The sequence below is a fragment of the Henckelia pumila genome, chromosome 3 (genome assembly GCF_033568475.1).
Source record: "Henckelia pumila isolate YLH828 chromosome 3, ASM3356847v2, whole genome shotgun sequence".
In the NCBI taxonomy this organism is placed as follows: domain Eukaryota; kingdom Viridiplantae; phylum Streptophyta; class Magnoliopsida; order Lamiales; family Gesneriaceae; genus Henckelia; species Henckelia pumila.
Window position 1 is genome coordinate 45467549 of NC_133122.1, and position 19070 is coordinate 45486618.

The 19070-nt window shown below is 35.3% G+C and overlaps 4 protein-coding genes across 4 annotated transcripts; 2 read left to right on the top strand and 2 right to left on the bottom strand.

Moving 5' to 3' along the window:
- Positions 1 to 735: 735 nt before the first annotated feature.
- On the top strand, positions 736 to 2242 carry LOC140891647 (large ribosomal subunit protein eL31). The gene is made up of 2 exons (XM_073300244.1): positions 736 to 836; positions 1822 to 2242. The coding sequence occupies exons 1-2, from the start codon at positions 751 to 753 to the stop codon at positions 2096 to 2098; spliced, it is 363 nt and encodes a 120-aa protein (XP_073156345.1). The 5' UTR covers positions 736 to 750; the 3' UTR covers positions 2099 to 2242.
- Positions 2243 to 4202: 1960 nt separating this feature from the next.
- On the bottom strand, positions 4203 to 5603 carry LOC140892217 (uncharacterized). Its single transcript, XM_073301034.1, has one exon. The coding sequence runs from the start codon at positions 5516 to 5518 to the stop codon at positions 4412 to 4414; it is 1107 nt and encodes a 368-aa protein (XP_073157135.1). The 5' UTR covers positions 5519 to 5603; the 3' UTR covers positions 4203 to 4411.
- Positions 5604 to 7100: 1497 nt separating this feature from the next.
- LOC140892219 (uncharacterized) lies at positions 7101 to 10637 on the bottom strand. The gene is made up of 7 exons (XM_073301036.1): positions 10362 to 10637; positions 10121 to 10221; positions 8814 to 8882; positions 8619 to 8677; positions 8322 to 8382; positions 8185 to 8238; positions 7101 to 7530 (listed from the first exon to the last, which is right to left on the bottom strand). The coding sequence occupies exons 1-7, from the start codon at positions 10495 to 10497 to the stop codon at positions 7249 to 7251; spliced, it is 762 nt and encodes a 253-aa protein (XP_073157137.1). The 5' UTR covers positions 10498 to 10637; the 3' UTR covers positions 7101 to 7248.
- A 720-nt stretch (positions 10638 to 11357) lies between these two features.
- On the top strand, positions 11358 to 18844 carry LOC140892216 (SURP and G-patch domain-containing protein 1-like protein). Its single transcript, XM_073301033.1, has 9 exons — positions 11358 to 11516; positions 12069 to 12493; positions 13012 to 13138; positions 14862 to 14968; positions 15473 to 15637; positions 16815 to 16949; positions 17090 to 17269; positions 18318 to 18496; positions 18577 to 18844. The coding sequence occupies exons 2-9, from the start codon at positions 12106 to 12108 to the stop codon at positions 18601 to 18603; spliced, it is 1308 nt and encodes a 435-aa protein (XP_073157134.1). The 5' UTR covers positions 11358 to 11516; positions 12069 to 12105; the 3' UTR covers positions 18604 to 18844.
- Positions 18845 to 19070: the final 226 nt, after the last annotated feature.

Sequence of the window (19070 nt, forward strand, 5' to 3'; positions counted from 1 at the left end):
TATATAATATATAAATTAAGTATTATATAATTACATTATTATATATATTAAAAGTTTCAGTTGCCCAACAATTCCTCCTCACTTTATGCCCGACCACTAAAACCTGGGTGGTTGGTTTTAGTGGTGCAAAAAATCAAAAACCAAAACAACTAAACCCATCACCATGTTTTAGTGGTCGAGGATGAAGTGAGAAGGAATTTGTTGGGCAATTGAAAACTTATATATATATATATATATATATATATATATATATATGTTCACAATATACATTATATATATACATGGGGCAAGTCCGAGTCTATATCCATACCGAGACCCATCCCGTAACCCGTTTGACTGGGTTTGAATCTACTCAGACTAGACAAGTTTCACATGGGACCAGATTTAAATCCGAGTCATTACCATCCCTAGGTTTCATTCATATATTTTTAAAATTATTAATTAACAGATGTCACATTTTATAATAAAATTTGTAGATACACATAAATAAGTATTCAAAATTTTGTCTAAAAAATCAAAATCGATGTGAACCTTCTCAAATCTCAATCAGATTTTGATTTTTTTTTTTAAAAAAAACAAAAATCTAAATTGGGCCCAAAATTTAGAAAGCCTTTTGGGCCTTAAAATAATAACCCAACAATGCCCTAAAAGGCCAGAGCTATATAAACCTCGGTCGAAATGATCTAGGGTTTGTCTCCTGCTCCAGGGAAGAAGAAGGCGGTGCATTTGTTAACAGAGTCGACAGCGACAATGGTGGAGAAGGGTGGTAAGGCCAGAAAAGAGGAGGTCGTTGAAAGAGAGTACACCATTAATCTGCACAAACGCCTCCATGGATGGTACGGTTACAATCTTTCTGTTGGTGTTTTCATGATTTAGATCTTTAAGAACTAATTTTTATCCGTTTGTTGCTTTTTTATTGAATGTTTGAGGTAAAGTTTGATGTAAAGTTTGATGTTTTACTATGTTTCGCCTTCGTTGTTTTATTCAAGTCACCGTGTCAGTAAATTTGTCGTTTCGTTTTTTTACTCAGGCTTCAAATTATGGTTATTATTTATGATGGCTGATGTTTTTTGCACTGTTTCCCCTTGATTCGTGGTATTCTCTTGCTCTGTTTTTTGGTTGCTTATTCGTACCGAGGCCTTTATTGAGTAGATCTGAGAAGATAAATTGGTTGAGTTTGTGAAACTGGATCCTTGCTATGCTAGTCATCATCACTAATAAAATCTCGAAGTCCGGTTCCTGTAATTTGTACTGAGTCGGTCACTGTTTCCAGGAACATTACTGAGAGTAGCATTTATTGTTGAAAATTAGGTGTGTTGAACAATAGTCTTTTTGAAGTAATATCTTACTATTTTATACTTATGAAATATAGAGATTGAATGCTTATTGTTAGAATTTTCCCATCACAAACAAAAGTATAGTTATCACCATTATGAGGTTTGTATGTATCATGAAGTTGAAAAATGCGATTGGGAATATGATTTTTTGGATGCATATCCTGAGGTTGTGTGATACTTGATAGTTACGTTCTCCAAAATTTCTACTAGCCAGCTGTATTCCAGTACGATATATAGTTACTGGTATTATATATGAGGATGAGAGAAAATTTCAATCGATATTCTTTGTAGTTATGAACGTGCTAAATAAGATTTTTGTTTTTGGGTGCTTTATCTTATTATGCCTCGATCAGCTTATTTAGTGGGGTTTTTAACATTGCTGGCGTTCTGTCTTGCCTTACTTCGTTGTGAACACGAGTATTTGATTGTAATCTGTGTTGCCTCTGTACGAACTAATAACCTGGGTATCAACTCCTGATTGCAGCACCTTCAAAAAGAAGGCTCCTACTGCTATCAAAGAAATAAGAAAGTTTGCCCAGAAGGCAATGGGAACCACTGATGTCAGAGTTGATGTGAAGTTAAACAAACAGATATGGAGTCGTGGAATTCGTAGTGTGCCTAGGAGAATCCGCGTCCGCATTGCTCGGAAGAGAAATGATGATGAAGATGCTAAAGAGGAGCTTTACTCTTTGGTGACTGTTGCTGAAATACCTGAAGGTGGGTTAAAGGGTTTGGGCACCGTTGTCATTGCAGAGGGATGAATGAACTCCATTTTTAGCATTTACTGAAATTTTGATGTTCTTTAAAAGTTTATCGTGTTAAGATATGGCCGTTTATCAATGTCAGACGTCTAAGATAACATGCTTTTTTTTTTATTTTGCTTGAGAATTTGAAATATTTGTTTACCTAATGTGTTCTGATTTATTTGGAAATCGACCAAGCATAATATCAGCAATGGCCTTATAGATTAACAAAAACTCTAATGAAATGATTTTGCAATCAAATTTTGTGCAATGGACATTTTATTTTAGTCACTCGTAGAAAAAAGTTATTTTTTATTGTAATTAAGGGAGTGACTCGACTCATAAGAAATCTTTTCTTGCATATCATCCTTTTGTCGTTTCACAAAAAAACTTATTCTTCCGTATTATTCTTCTGTCGTGGTAGTAGCTTATGTTCTTAAAAATGCGTATTATTTCTTTTGTCGTAGTAGTAGCTTATGTTCTGAAAAATGGTGGTGCAGTAAAGACTTACTTACCCTGAATATAAATGCTGGTTTGTCACTGGGAAAAAAAAGAAAACAAAGGAAAGATAAATCTACTGTACAGTGTACACCTTAAATTTTTAGGGCCAACAATTATATTTCATTATATGTGAGATAAACAACTAGAAGCTTAAAAAGATAAACACTTGTGGTTAATTTTTTGTAAAAAAAATAGTAAAACTAGATTTTTAAAGCATATAATCTCGCTAGTCTGGTATTTGAAACTTGCCGTAGGTGAGGAAAGAAGAAAAGGTGTTCCCAAATTAACGAGAATGAATCATTTTTCGGTAAGTTTCTTGTGAGCTTTTTCAGTGAGATCATAGGGCATTAAAAATCAAATCCGAGATTCGTTTCATAAAATTGATCAAATCACATTTTATGTTTTTCATTGTTTGAGCTCATACGTAATGAAGGAGGACTTCTGGTTATGAGTTTAATACACGAGCTGGAGCGTGAGCAGCTTGTCTCGCCAAATCGAGCTCAAGCATTCGAAAGTAAATGTGATGTTGGTGGGAATTTAGTGAGGTGGGACCGAAGATTCATGTTCATCTCAAAAAGCAAGTCACATGGGATGGAACATGCATATGCTGCTCCTGACTCCTGTCTTCTCCTAATTAAATTCTGCCATAATTTGATGCTTATGTTTCCCTTCCAACATTTGCTTGTTTGTTTAATTAATCTGCATGCGTACGTATGCATCAACACTCATCCACCCACCATTTCTTGATCGGCTACAAGGAAGAAATTTAAAATAAAAAAGTCTCAAATTTCGTGATCCATTCGCACACCAGCTAGCTACAATTCCTCAATTTAAGTCATTACAAATGACTATTGCAGTTGTATCAAATATTGTAATCACAACGGTAATTATCTAATGGATGATTTCATTTGATACACGTACTGAAATTTTGCCTATTTTCAAGAAAACAAGCCCCCATTGTGTAATGATGATAAGTTCTTGCATCAATAGTACCCTTTTTTTTTAACACGAGTCTCCTTTTCTTTCACTTTCGAGTTTCGATGTCTCAGCATCATATAGATTTTGAACTATTTTAAACCAACGTTATTGATTGTTTCTCACATGAAACTACTGTTGATTGTTCGTAGGGATATACAACAAGAGCTAATTTCGAAATTGTTTCGAAATTATTGGAGCCATCATCAATCTTTTAAGATTGATAGGTATAAATTTCATATACTCCTATGAATGTTATTTTTAAACCATACGAGTGTCCAAAAATATTTTGAATGTCAAAATAAAATTTTAAACTTTCGCTGCGTCTTGGGCACAATAGAGATTCAAGATCCAACAGTGGTAAAAAAAATTGAAATCAAATCGACAACTCATTTGTCTCAATTAATTGAGATATATACTATCTCAATTGATTGAGGATAGTAATGAGGTGCAGAAGCTCTCAGAAAAAGAAGAGCGAAGAAATTGTTTTTTCTCTGCTCGAAGCTCTTATATCGGTCAGTCATCTTCTTTGTTTTTTTTTTTTCTCGTTAAATTTTTTCTACTTATCTAGTGTGATTTATCTGATTAACGTAAAGTCGTTAAAAAAAAAACGGAGGATCATATACCCATGCAAAAATAGGGCATGGAAAATGTGTACTTTGTATATATGATCTCTCTCTCCTCAAAACATTTAATGACACATTTTTATGTGAAAGCTTGTACAATTCCTTTACTTAAGAATAATCAAAATCACATTCTTAGATAAAACCACAACTCACATTTGTATGGTTACAACCACATGAGTACACATTTATAATCAAATATATAAATTTTCTTAAATAACGAATGGAAAATTTAACAAGTGCGCAAGGGAGAGCCGCATAAGCAATCGTTGTTGGCAAAGGATGAGGCCTCGAGACGATCGAACGGCGACCCTGTCGGAATGGGGCCGCAGAGGTGGTTGTGGCTCAAATCCAAGTGACCTATGTACCTAGCCGAAGATAGTGACCGTGGGATTGAACCTCTCAAGTTGTTGAATGATAAATCAAGGGCCGTCAAGTATGTTTTCGAGTTGAATACATCGGGCAAGTTCCCTTCTAACATATTCCGACTCAAGTACAAAATATTTAGGCCCGAACTGCTTAGTAGGCTTGTTGGTATTTGGCCCGAGATTTGATTGTTGTCTAAGTTTAAGGTTGATAGAACCCTCATTGAACCCAGCTGAGCCGGGATTGAACCGGTGATCCGGTTCGATGACAAATCCAAATCTGCCAGCCGGTGGATGTTGGCAAAAGAACTGGGGACTGAACCGGTGAGCTGGTTCCGGCTGAGTAAAGCCCGGCTCATCATGGACAATTTTCCGATATCTTGTGGGATCACGCCGGAGATTTGATTGTTGCTGAGGTCGAGATGCATCAAGCCGTTGAGGTTCACGATGGAAGCCGGGATCGAACCGGAGATTTGGTTGTCAGCTAAATTCAACACTTTGAGTCGGTTCAGCCGGCCGATATCCGCCGGAATATGGCCGGAGATTTTGTTCCCGATAAGGTCGAGAATCCGGAGGTTCGGAAGAGAGGTGAGGCAAGCTGGGATCTCGCCGGAGACGTCCTTCCAGTCGGCGATGACTAAGGTGGTGAGGCGATCGAGCTGGCAGAGGGAGGGGGAGATGGAACCCGACATGTATCCAGAGCGGCCGCTTTTCTGGATAACCTGGTCCTCGGACTCTCCGCGGAGGACAATGTCGGCCACCCTTTTGGTGTCCTGGTCGCAGCTGACGCCGTACCAGTCGGTGCAGCAGTCGTCGCCGGACCACGTGTTGAAGACGCCGATGTAAGGCTCGGTGAGTCGCGACTTGAATTCAAGCAACGCCGCCCGATCCGACGGAAGGCAGGCGTTCACGGCGGCGCTGACGGCCAACAGGACCGCCATTGTGCCGACCAAGATATCTCCGGGCAGCTTCATTATCTCTGGACTCTGTGTATATCTCTGCAAGTAGATGTACGTGTACGTGATTATGGTGAACTTGTGAAATATTAGGGAGATGGATTCGCAAGTAATGTAACGTTATATAAGTGCCTAGGGGGACAAGTATGCCCCTAACAAAAAAATGAAATTCCGAAAATACCCATGAATTTTTTACACAATTTTTTTTAGAAAAATATGAACTTTTAATTTATTAGCAACAAACATAGACGAGTAAAATAAATAGAGAATCGAACATTTTAAACATAAATATGCTAAACATACATGGGATCTATTTAATTTAAATATGTTGTTATTATATGTTATATTCATTAAAGAAATAAAAAAAAAATATCCTTGGTATAATGAATGGGGGTGGTTGGTTTGAAATAAATAGGATGTAGCAAAGCATGTGACTAGAAGCTAGCTCACTGCATTCTACCATATTTTCTGTATTGCTTTTATTGCATTCGCAGTAAATCTATGCTCCCATTATTCTTTTATTTATTATTCTTTTTTTATGAAGCACCCTAATTATATAAGCATGAAATTTAAACTTTATTCAAATACCTATATATGTCACCCTTCATTAGCCTATTAGCTAGTATTCAATATCATATTATACAATCGATATTAACTTGACAGAATGCTGAGATTATATATGAAAGTTCGATTTCCAATTTCAATGTGTGATGTTTTGTAGATTCAATTCATGGAAACCGAGAATTGTTCTTGTCTATATCATAATAAAAGATTGTTTTAATAGCCTTTTAGGTATTTGTCAAGTGTGGCATGTGATTGTGAGTGCACATACAAAGATGCATCGTGACTTTTATATTCATAAAGCATTTGTACATGTGAGACCACAGGAGTAACAAACCAAATTAGATCCACAGGATTGTGATGCATGGATGGTGATCATCACTCCCTTTTCCTTTTCTTTTTTGTTCAAAGTTCACGCTTTGATTTTTTTTTTTAAAAAAAAATTAGTTTGTTATAATCGGATTTCGAACTCAAAATATCATCTCATAAAAAAAATAGTTTGTTATAATCGGATTTCGAACTCAAAATATCATCTCATATCAGAAACATTAATGTTAAATGAAAGAGAGACCCTTTCCATATACACACAAAGCTATATATTTTTCATTAGCTCAAGCAGATTTTTAAATCTCATCAGCTGTTACACTTTAGAAAATGGATAATCACATGTAGTATTGAGAGGTTAGAATGGGGGTGGGAGGGTCCCAAGAAGAGCCAATGCAACGTGGGTTTGCATTGTCAGGATAGAGACATAATCACTGAATTTATAACGTGAATATTGTGTGGCCCCTTAATAATCAAGATCCCTAAGTTACTAGATCATGTCGGTGTAGTTACAAATGTTAATTTCATTTATTGTATGTTTTGATTAGTTGAATCTTGTCGATTATTGTACATTAATATTCATGAATAGTAAAAACAATGTTGAGTCCAAGCATGATTTTGCTGGAATGAGTGGCTTAAATTGTTCTATCCATTTAAAAATGGCAAACACCATTCGTCAAATTTGATAGATTGGTGATAGTTACCACCTGGATAATTATGCAAACGATGTGTTTGGAGTAAGAAAACTCTTCAGCTATTCAAATTGTCATTGGCTTATCTATGTAACATTTGCTACATTTTATGTTCCTTGATGCATAATAAAGATTGAACTAGCAGTCAAAATATTTTGATACTCTGCGACTTTAAGCAAAAATATCTTCGGTTAGAAATGGTGTCTCTACGCTGTTGATACATGGATCGGACGAATTCTGCAGATGCTCGTAGTTTAGCTGCCTAGACGCTTCATACAAGGCAATGCCAACACTCACTGATAAATTCAAACATCTAACGTAAGTTTCGACCATCGGAATCCGAATGGTGCCTCCACCGAGTGGTTCGCTTTTACAATCCAGCAGCGCTTCCGGAGGCAAACCGCTTGTTTCCGAGCCGAATACAAGCCAATCGCCCTTTCTGTAGGAAAATTCCTGCATACGGGAGGATTTATAGTCAAGAAAATCGTTAAAGACTGCCAATTATTAGCTTAAAGTAGATTTTCTTATTATTTATTTTTTTTAAAAAAAGAGAAGATTTTCTTGAATAAATACCTGATCACAGCCCCTTTATTATAAAGAATTATATACAAGCAGTAAAAAGGCATACATACAGTGGTTAACATACAGTTAACTCTCATATTTCTCAGCTCATCGTGAAAGTTTCTAAGAATCAATTTATGCAAGGGGAAATGGAATTTCCTGATAATTTTTTTGTCATGTGATGGCGAAACCTAATGATAAAAATAAACTCCCTACTTTTTAATCATCTTAATATTTTACTAGATAAAATAGAAATCAACGTTGTTAGCATTACACATGTATGCTTTCCTTGAGGCTATGTGGTCTAGAAATCGAAGGTGTGTGCTGTACTAGTCGTTTCTCAAAATTATCAAGGCTGTGGGAATGTAAGACATACACTTCTTTGCGCAGAGTTGGCAACAGCTAAACGAGGTGGCGATGAAGGAAATGCTAATATCATTTTTTTAACCGAACACCACGTAAGACCTAGTAAGTAGGTCTTTAAGGTTTAAATCTTTTCTCAAGCAGAAAAATTCCAGAAGCTAAGTTACTTTATATTAGACTTACTGAGTGAATATCTGTCCCTCTCTTGGTGAATGCTAGCAACCTCTTTTCTCCGTCCTGCACAATCAAAAACAGAGTTGTCCTCATATAATAGAAATAACAAATTAACTCGAATCATATTGAGAATGAAAATAAGAAACCTCTTGTTTGAAGTATTCCCGAAACTCTGACCATGAAGAGTGCACTTTAACTACAACAAATCTGATGTGGCTGTTAATTGATTGAAATATATTTGTCCACAAGCTATAAATTTTTTGAAAAGTATTGCTATCATAATTCAAGGTCACTGGCTGACACTGAAAAATATTAATTCTCAAGGATACAAACTCGAATTTGGAGATACTGTTCTTGGCGGTTGCGATTTTAAGCTAAATCATGCATAGCTTGATCATCAACAATAAAATTTCAAGCAGTCAGCTTATTGTAATGAAGGATACGGCCAGTAATCAAGTCCAGCACGCTTTAACTTTGCATCATCAACCTGAAACCCCAGTGGCTAAAGCAGGAAAAGAGGCTGACATAAGCTTGGTTGCAGGTCTAAGTAGAGAGTACAAAGAAATATATATCAATTCTTAGTCCATTCGTTTCCACAGACTTGACTCGAAATTTTATGGAAGGTTGCTACCATTTACCTCAACTAAGTGCAACTTGACAGCTGATGCGGCACAAGTTCGGGCAATACATCCTGTATTTCCAGGTATCTGTCAAGGATAACAGCCAGCTTGGTGATAACAGTTGTTTGGAATTCAAAGGAAAGCATTTATTTTAAATTTAAGAAAGCAGGTAAATCAACTACAGATTCCACTGAATCAGAGCTATGTACTGTTCTAGTTCTCATAGTTAGTTCTTTGCAGAATTTTCCATCTGAAACTAAATGAAATAACAAAGGTCGAACAAGGAGACCGATAAAAAATGGTCGAACATGGAGAAAAGACATGAACTTCAGTGATTTATAACTACAAAAAATAATTACATAATGAACAATATAATGTCTTTCCAATGTGAGAGAGAAAATCAACACAAGTACCCACAAATCATTGATCACATCTCTCCATACATTGTTAAAGTAATTTTTCCTTCAGGGGAAGTCACTTTATCTTTTGAAGAGTGAACATGCTGTAAGTTTTTTGATTCCTGTCATTAACACTGCACCATTTCACCCTTCTCCTACCCTTTTATCACTAATATGAGCAACAAGTGATAGTGCTTGATCAACTTGTTTCCTTTATATTCAAGTCATTTCATCATCTCCCAAGAAACATCATAATAAAAAAAAAATAGCCTACTTTACAAGTTCTTACGTTTATCAACATCTTGGGAAACATACAACAGTAGTCAGTAGGAAACTCATGAACATTTAACAACATTAATACCGACACTCTACATGGATTCTTGGACTAATTTCTAAGAAACCCTCAAATCAACTCGAGAGTTACACAACCTTATATCCCCAGCAACAACCATTAATTCACCAAATGCCCAAGTAAGGTTAATCGATCACTAGAAAGAATATATTGATGGCTCCACGACCATGCCACAACAAGATAAGGTTGCCTAATACCTCGAGCCAAAAAAAAAAACAACTTTAATGTGTTAAAATTTTAAAAATACAACTTTATTATCCCTCCTAAAATATTGAAGTAACCTTAACTAGCTTTCCATTGTTAATTTCACAGACATAATGAGGATAAAACAGCTCATTCATAACATGAGCATACAATGGGGAATAATCAAAGTTTCCGTAGTGGAAGTGATGGAGGCTTGCATAAGATTTGAGGTGAATCGCATGGCATTAACATAAAGTTTGGATTTTTTTAGCAACTTTGCCATGCTGGCACAGCTTCACATATTGGACACCACCATAAAGTTACTCTTATTATTTTCCAGAAGAAAAACTAAAGTCATCACCATCATAAGCACCCAAATAAATTCACTATACCTGTGGCGACACAAGTACGACTTGAAGAAAATTGTTTTCCACAGATTCAACCGCTACCCTACCGACCCCATCATGCAATGCATTCACTTGACACCTCTTCGCTGCATTTTCTTCCAGAAATGACCAACTTAGACAAAAAAGGTGGTCAATAAATCGAACACTTGCACTACTACTAATTTCAACTACGCAAACTTATATACGAAGTGAAAAGGGAGTCAATAACTTGTACAGTCGCACATACACGAAAAGCTAAGCTGAGAGAAGCGCGGAGAGGGGAATCTCCGGGCCGATGGAAATTGGAGGTGGAGCAAAGAATGAGCTCGGAAAGTGGAGGAGGAGGTTATGGCGCTTAGGGCTCTGAAGCCCGCGGTTTCCATTTTCAAGAGCAAGGAAGCAGCCGCTGTTCTTGGCTCTTATCCCAACTGCAATAAAAGATATGTTCCGTTTCCTTCGTTCGCTGGCCTTCACGCTGACGATGAAGTCCAGGTTGGATACAGGAGCTTGAAGATTTAAAAGAAAAGAAGCCCAAGTTTAGGTTGGATACAATTTGAAGCAAAAGTCCAAATAACTATAAACGATGAGTAACACTTTCGTGAGATGGTTAGACGGGTAACTTTACTCAGATTTATAATAATAAATAATATTTTTGATAATATTTTTAAATGGATAACTCATATAAGAAATTCGTTTAAAAAAATAATGTTTGAAACCGTGTCATAAAAGTTTTTGTCATAAATTATATTTTTTTTACCATAAATTATAGATTTTAAGAATCGATCTCACGATTTTGTATTAATATTTTTTTACATAAGTTGTAATTTATTTTTCGATGGATTGGTCAGATATTTATCTTATAAGAATCACTCATGATCGTGAGACGATATATAAGAGTTTTTGTGTAATAACTAATAAGTTACTTAAAAATTACAAATTTTTAATGTACATTTTAAAGTTATTTTTTATAATACATATAAATTTTATTCCAAATAACGCTAAAACATTTATCTTTAATAACATCTCAAAATTGAGATTGAGCTTGTAGTCCAATTGATCGTATCAATTCGTGAATAGACGGAGATTCGTGATAAAGTCCTCAGTCCTCACTGTCCTTTTAATCAAAAAAATAAAATCTTAAAATCCGAGGCCAAATATACAAAATAGTGAAAGAATGTTTGAGACTACAAATTAGAAACAAAGAATATATATTATATATTTTAATCCAAAATCCAAATCCAATTTTTTATAAATAAAAAAACAGTCTCCGGCGTAGCAACCTTTTATTTCTTGGGAAATTGGGGAATAGTTGAAACTTGAAACTCGATTGGCCTTCTGAATGCTCACTATCTTCTATTCATCTGCTCTGCGGGAATCGATCGTGTGAGTTTGCCATTGACAGGTAAAAATAATTATCAGATGAAAACGAATCGGTTTGTTCTTGTATTTGGTTTTTGTATTTTTTTGAAACAAAAAAAAAAATTTGTTGGGTGTAAATTCTTCCTTTGGGTTGGTTTGCTTTTGCTAATTATTCATTGTTTTTCCAGGTTTTTCTGGTGGATCGCTTATGATTTTAATCGTTTAGTTTCTAAAATGTGCATTCCAAGTTTGCTTCGCAATTTTGCCATTCGGTCATCGATTGTATAGAATATGTGATTTGCCCCATGTCGTCTTCTTTTTCTTTTTCTTTTTCTTTTTTGTAATTTTGTTTGTTTGATTTAATCCATATGGGGGTCATAATTGATGGAAATGTCGTCAAAATTTAATTTTGGTAGCCCTTTTGTTTGACTTTGCATCTTAACAATTATGGGTCGTATTTTGGTTGATCCAAAAAACACTCTTTTCCTGGAGACAATGTTTGTTCTATTCTGCAGTACATGCATTTTTAAGAGTTGGAACAGTTAAAACTACGGGTTTTATGACCTAATAGCTTTTGAGGTTATTTTTCACGCAGTGGATATTTGTGGCGGGAACGAACTTGGAGTTCCGCGATGGATAAAAATGCTAGTTTATTTGTCAATGATGGATCGTTCTTGGAGAGATTCAAACAGCTTCAACAGGAAAAGGAAAAGAAGAATGAAATACCCAATAAATCTAGGGCAGTCTCGAGCACGCTTCTAAATTCTGCTCCAAAAACTGTCATTAGTAAAACAGCCATGGAATTGAAGTCAAACTGCATCCAAAAAACAATTAAAACATCTTCGAGTGGAAAACTTGCCTTTAGCTTGAAACAAAAGTCAAAACTTGTTGCACCTGCTGTCAAGCTTGATGAGGACGAGGATGAAGATGTTAAAAATCACTCAGATGATGTTCCAATGAAGCGGCAGAAATTGGGTCAGCCTGATGCATCTTATAGTTCACCTAAGCAAGTTGATGTTGGTAAATACTCCCTCTTATTTACGAGTTCAAGCACTTTTTCTGTAATTCCTGTTAGTTTATCACTCGAATTTAGTTTGTTAGCTGTCTGTACTTGTAATCGCTTCCTCAAATTACACTTCCAAAAATTTTGTTTGTGCCCTTCATGTTTCTGTCATAGTCAGTCTGATCCCTTTATTGTTTTGACTTTAAATGTTTGTTGAAGTCAAAGCTTTTCTGAGTTGCTTGGAGTCTTATATTCTTATTGCTTTGCTCTTCTATAGAGTCTTCATTAGAGCACCACATTACATTTTGGGCATAGTAGCTAAAATTTTTGCCTGAACTGATAAAAGAGAAATAGGGAAAGATATTTTTGAATTACTTTTATCTAATGAATGCAGCATATATCTTAAGTCTCTATCAACATGGGTGGGAAGAGATGTTCACAGAAAGATTTGGATATTGTGGCACGGCTGCTACAAGAGTAATTTGAATTCACTTGCATGCCCTTGAGTATTAATCAGTTCTTTAAGTACATGCAGTACCTCCTTTCCCAAGTGATCCTACAGTGAGGAAAGTTGCAGACAAATTAGCAAGTTTTGTGGCCAAGAATGGAAGGCAGTTTGAGCATGTAACACGACAGAAAAATCCTGGAGATACTCCGTTCAAGTATGTAGTCTATATTTCTGTTGGCTAAATTATTTATTTAATATTTTGTTATACAGACGTATTTTTCTTATTATCATTCATATGACACACACTTCTGAATCAAATTTTCTGTGTATAGTTATTTTTACTTTATTTCGGTAACCTTGTGGTTTTTTTAGAAATTAAATTTCATGTGAAATTGAGCCCAGGTATCTATTTTTTAATTTTAGGAATATTGATAAACCATGTAGAAAAAGGCTTAACTCAAGTTGATGTTAGAAAGATATTTCTGCTGTGTGGTAAGTGGAAATGTCCCCATATGTAAACTTTGTGCCGGGTAAAGTTTTTTGAATTTAATCGGTATATCTTAGTGCTTTTCCACCTCTGGAAGCTTCCATGTATGTGTCAAAATCGCGATGCATGCTATTATGAAAGCATCCCACATGATGAATCTTCCAATTTTGGTAATACCTAATGATAGTGTGCCAATCTAAGAACTTATGATTGTTTGAAACATCAACTTTGAGCAGGATTCATGTCTCACAAAAGTATAAAACACGCACCGGTGCTCAGCACTCAGCAGCCCCTTCCCGTCATTGTTTTATTTCTTTTACAAGGCATTATGAGTTGCCTTAATAGAGAGATCAGTGTGCAATGTTGTGTGCCTTGCAATCCATTTAAAGCTTCTGGGACTTGGTTGGTAAAATCTCCTACTTATGGAGTATTATCATTAGGCATTCTTGTGGAGCAAGATAGCCGTATTGGTATGCTTCGGGTTTTTGTGAACATTAAAAATTAATCAGTTCGGTAAAAAAAGAGGTGTAACTTAATCTACTGAGATAGAGAATTTAATCCAATATAAATAATGCCCCTCTCACCCTCAAACAGCATCATAATGTTTCATTGTCCTCTCTTTTTTTCTATTTAAATTTATATAGCCTGTTAATTATTTTTTCAAATGAGACGGTTGAAGAAGTTTTTCAAGTGATCATGGTTGTAAAAGAAGTTACTAGCTATTATCTTTCTTCCTCAACACCGCTTGCTTGTTAGTGTTATGTTTTGCTCTTGTACTTTGTTACCCTGGGTAATGTTACTACATACTTAGAAGAATTGTGTAATTATCAATGATGCCCTGAAATGTCTGCCACGTCTCTTAGTATGATTCCGTTGATTATGTCCTCCTTTTCCACGTCCTCTCCACCTACAACAATTTTTGAGGTTAGAGTTTTGTGGGCATCAGTTGTGTGATGATAAAATATTAAAATGTTTTATTAAGAAAGCTTCATTGTATTAAATGTGAGTTTGACTGTTTTACTTATTTACAGTGATTATTTATTTCAGTATTTAAGATTCACTATTAGGTTTGTGAGAAGCCACCACATATGCAATAACAAATTATAGGTTGCTTCTACTTAAACTTCAAACTTTTGTCGCATTTTGTAGGTTCATTGGTCCATCAATTTATGTGATTATAAGATGATTAGACCAACAGAATATTGTTCTTTCAAAACATGGGTTGGCTGTTTAACAAGTAGATCACTCTAATGTATTTATTGATCATTCATGTCGGACCTGACCCTGCCAAGGCCTTCTTTTATACTTGATTTTTTTCATCATCCTTCTGATTTCTGGGAATTACGCCATTTGATGTTGGAAAAGGATTTTTTTCTTTATTTTTAATTGTACAATTTTTGTAAAGGCTTAATTTTATAACCCAAATTTTATTTGATATTATTTCCTACAGGTTTTTATTTGATGAAAGTTGTTCGGATTTCAAGTATTATGAATATAGGCTTAGAGAAGAGCAAACGGCTTTGTCTGAAACCAGGGATTCCCAATCATCATCAAGTGGTTAGTGTATTGGTTCCTTGAGTTTTGCTTTGAAGTGATCCTGCTGATTGCTTTGAGTGGAATATATTTAAGGAAATTAAACTTGAACAGTATGAACTATTTGTAATTCTTGTGCATATGAGGAATACTGCCCTGATTGAACAGTATTAATCATTATGTTGCATGTTGCTGTTTGATGAAATAGCCTATTGTTAGCTAATAGTTGACGAGGAGCTAATTTACTGTTTACACGTTGAGTTACGAATGGCTGGTTTACATGGAGTCAACATGTTATAAAACATCCACTGTTTACTTTTACTTTCATGTTAGATGCGATAAGAAAGACTATTAATTTTCTATTGGTCGCATGAACAAACTAGTTTTTGCTGTTTTGGGTGGTAAAACCATGAGCTTCTAATTTGGAATAGTAACTGTGAGTCAAAGAACTAGTAATCCAATATTTGCATTCATCATTTGCATTCAAAACTTGTCTCTTTCTAATCCATCGTTTGTCATATTTTCCAGGTGGATCTGCGGGTAACATAGGCGCTGCAACTCCCAGTACAACAAGTAGTTTTCAGGCATCTTATCATCAACATGCCAAGTATCATACTCCTGCATCAGCTTTGTTCGAAGCCACGGAGAGTGCTGGATCTACTCGTGCCTCATCGCAGACAAGTGGAAGATATGGTATTTGTTACATTTTCCCTTTGTTTTTTCTAGTTTTGGCTTTCAAGTTCTAAAACTAATCTCTGGGTGCATCTGTGAGGGTATTATAATGTGGAAGAAAATTATGAAAAAAACTCTATAAAATTTCATATTAAAAAAATCAATGGAGTCAAATGCATTTAAGTAAAAGTATTATGATGTTATTTAATGGAAATCTTATTCCTAGATAAAAATACTATTAAACCTACTAATATTATATGATATAAATGTAATACATTTTCTATATTTGTTTTAGTAGATAATAACTTATGAGCTGATTATATATTAATATGTATGTTTTACTATTTTTCCATCATTTGTTTCAGTTTTTTCAAAAAATTATATTTAGATTATTTTGTATCTTGATTTATTAAAATTAAATTATTAAGTATTTTAATAATATATTTAAAAAATAAATTATTTTCATACAAGTTTGGTTTATTTTATGAAAATTTAATGATATAGTGTTAAACTGTGTATAAAAATGATATGTGGTTGTTAATCAAAATTTAATGATATAGTATTAAACTATGCATAAAATGATATGTGGTTGTTAAGTGTATTCATTATTTAAAAATATTATCACAATACTTTTATTTTAAATAATTAATTTGAAAGATGTTTTAATCAAATTAAGATTTTTTTTAGTCAAAATGATAAATTTTCCAAGCATATTATAAGTGTGATTTAGGGAAAAATTTTAATTGTTTGACCAAACAGGCACTGAGTTAGATGACGCTTTTATTTAATGGTTTTTTTTTATATGAAGTTTTACTAAGCGAATTTTTTTGGTAATTTCCCCTATGATATGAATCAAGTTTCACTTAGGGTCGTTGGATTTTGGTGTAATTTAATGTTCAGGCATGTGTTTTTAGTACAATTTAATTTTTCATTTACAATGTTCTTGCATGCTCTGGCATTGTTATAGCCATAGGTACTGACTGGTGAATTGTGGAACTTTCTTGGTCGGTTGTAATTATACTTTCGACTAAGTGTTGGCAGTTCTTTATAAGATACTACTGATCTTTATTTATTTAATTATTTTAATAATCCATACTATTCTCAGTACAAAAGTGAATGGGATCAAAATGTCCATTTAATGTTTTACACAAGCAATTAGTAATGCCTGGCATCTCATTCTTTCCAATTCAACTGGTAGGTGAATCAAGCGCGCCAACTGGTTCGGACCCTATTGCAATGATGGAATATTACATGAAGAAGGCCGCAGCAGAAGAGATGCGGAGGCCCCCAAAAGCCTCAAAGGATGAGATGCCACCACCTGCTTCCCTCCAAGGTTGGCATTCATTTTATTTTTTACTCGAAGGACTTTTTCCTCGTTATAGTTGATCCCTGGTGCAGTATGCAGAGTTCAGTTGGACATAGTTCTGCTCCTATTTTTATTTTAATGGCTTCTCATAAATATGCTTCATGCAGCTCCTGTGGAGAAAGGGCATCACATGGGTGATTTTATTCCTCCTGAAGAGCTGGACAAGTTTTTTGCTTCATGTAATGATGCATCTGCGCAAAAAGCCTTGAAGGAAATGGCGGATAAAGCAAAAATTCAGGCTGATAATGTCGGTCACAAACTTTTGTCTAGAATGGGCTGGAGAGAAGGTAAGCATAATTGTTCCTGCGCATTGATTTTAATTTATGGATGATGTTTCTTGTTTCCAATTTCTTAACTCACATCCGCACTCTATGATTCTTGAATTTGAATCTAAGTCCTTAGAAACCAACCACTGCACGCTAAATGGTTTGTTACGAGATATTGTTTCTTTCTTTTCATCCGTTGTTTAAGACAAAAGGATCCTTGGGATGTGTTTGGATTCGAGGGTTCAAAATTAGTGATTTTAATGCCATGGTCCAAACCCATTATGCTCCTTGGGGTATTTTTGAATTCAATGGATGTCAAACTAGTATGAGTAAAAATGTAGGTACGGAAGGAAAATTAGGCGTCGAAACTTGCGCCAACTTTGGTCACCATTGACTTGTAGAAGTTTCTCTTCAGTCCAAAAACACTTTTTTATGCTCGACTTGGCCCAAATACGTTAAATTGTAACCCCGAGATATAACCACTTTCAAGGCTCAAGCTAGCCATTATCGTGTATTGATATTCTTAGTCCTGTTGATCGGGGTCTCTGCTCCAAAATTGGAGCCGATTATCCATACCGGTGGTCATAAAATTGGAACTTAAGCTAAGAATAGGAAGGAGCCTTCGGTTAAAAACTTGTACTCCAATTGCTTAACCATTTTGACTGCTCACGCCAGAGCAAGATCCACCTGTAATCACATCAGGGCCTCTGATACTAACCTGAATGCCTTGCTTTGGTTTGTAACGAAACCACGAAGAACACTCTGGGCGCATCGGGGCCTCCAATAATAAGACCAAACCGTGTGCTTCAACATTCAACTTTAAGCCTTAGTTTGGTTGCGAACTTGATATTCAACTCAAATGAAGCCTCGATGATGTTTCCAAGATTTTGTGGATACAGGCTTACAGCTGAGTGGCTCCTCAGTGTTCGTCTTCTTCCAATTATATTACTGGATATATTGTTCACGGTTATTTACGCTGATGGCTATGGTTGTTACACTCTCTATCTCCATGCAAGGATATGTGGAAAATGCATCTAATGTGTTACTGTAACTTGGTTGTAAACTGTAGGCGAGGGACTGGGAAGTTCGAGAAGTGGAATTTCAGTTCCAATCATGGCAGGCGAAGTGAAAAAAGATCACCTGGGTGTTGGTGCTCATGCTCCAGGAGAGGTCACTGCCGATGATGACATTTATGAGCAGTATAAGAAACGAATGATGCTGGGTTATCGTCACAGACCAAATCCATTGGTATTGCTTCCATACCTTCTTTTTTCCTGAAAGAGGCTTTTAATTTGTCTTTACTCGATGCCATTTTGTTCGATTTGCAGAATAATCCACGAAAATCGTATTATTAAGATGTTTTCGGAGTGCAGCATCAACTTCTGAACAATCAGAGCTGTGTGTGTTCTTCCTAAACAAATGGTCGTCATATCAAGGTTTCTGAAACCGACGCCAATTCTTATATAGATTTCTATCAAGCACTTGGAATTTTTATTTCTCCATATTTGGGAGTGGGATTTGTTTTGAAAGTTTCCATAAATTCAATTTCTTGTAATCAAAACCTAAGGCTTGACTTTTGATCATCTATTTTGTTTATTTCGATGAATGGTTTGTATTCGGAATAGATTTGAATACTAACGTTTAATCTCGATCTCAACACAGTTCAAAAGATGCACATTTGCTTTCCGCTGTGCCCAGGTTTTTAAGGGCCATGATTTACCGTGAATACTAATACTGAGATATGACAAGTCTTGAAAAGAGTGGTCTACTCTGTGTATATCACTCTTGTTTATCTATTAGGCAATTTTTTTATTTTTTTGTT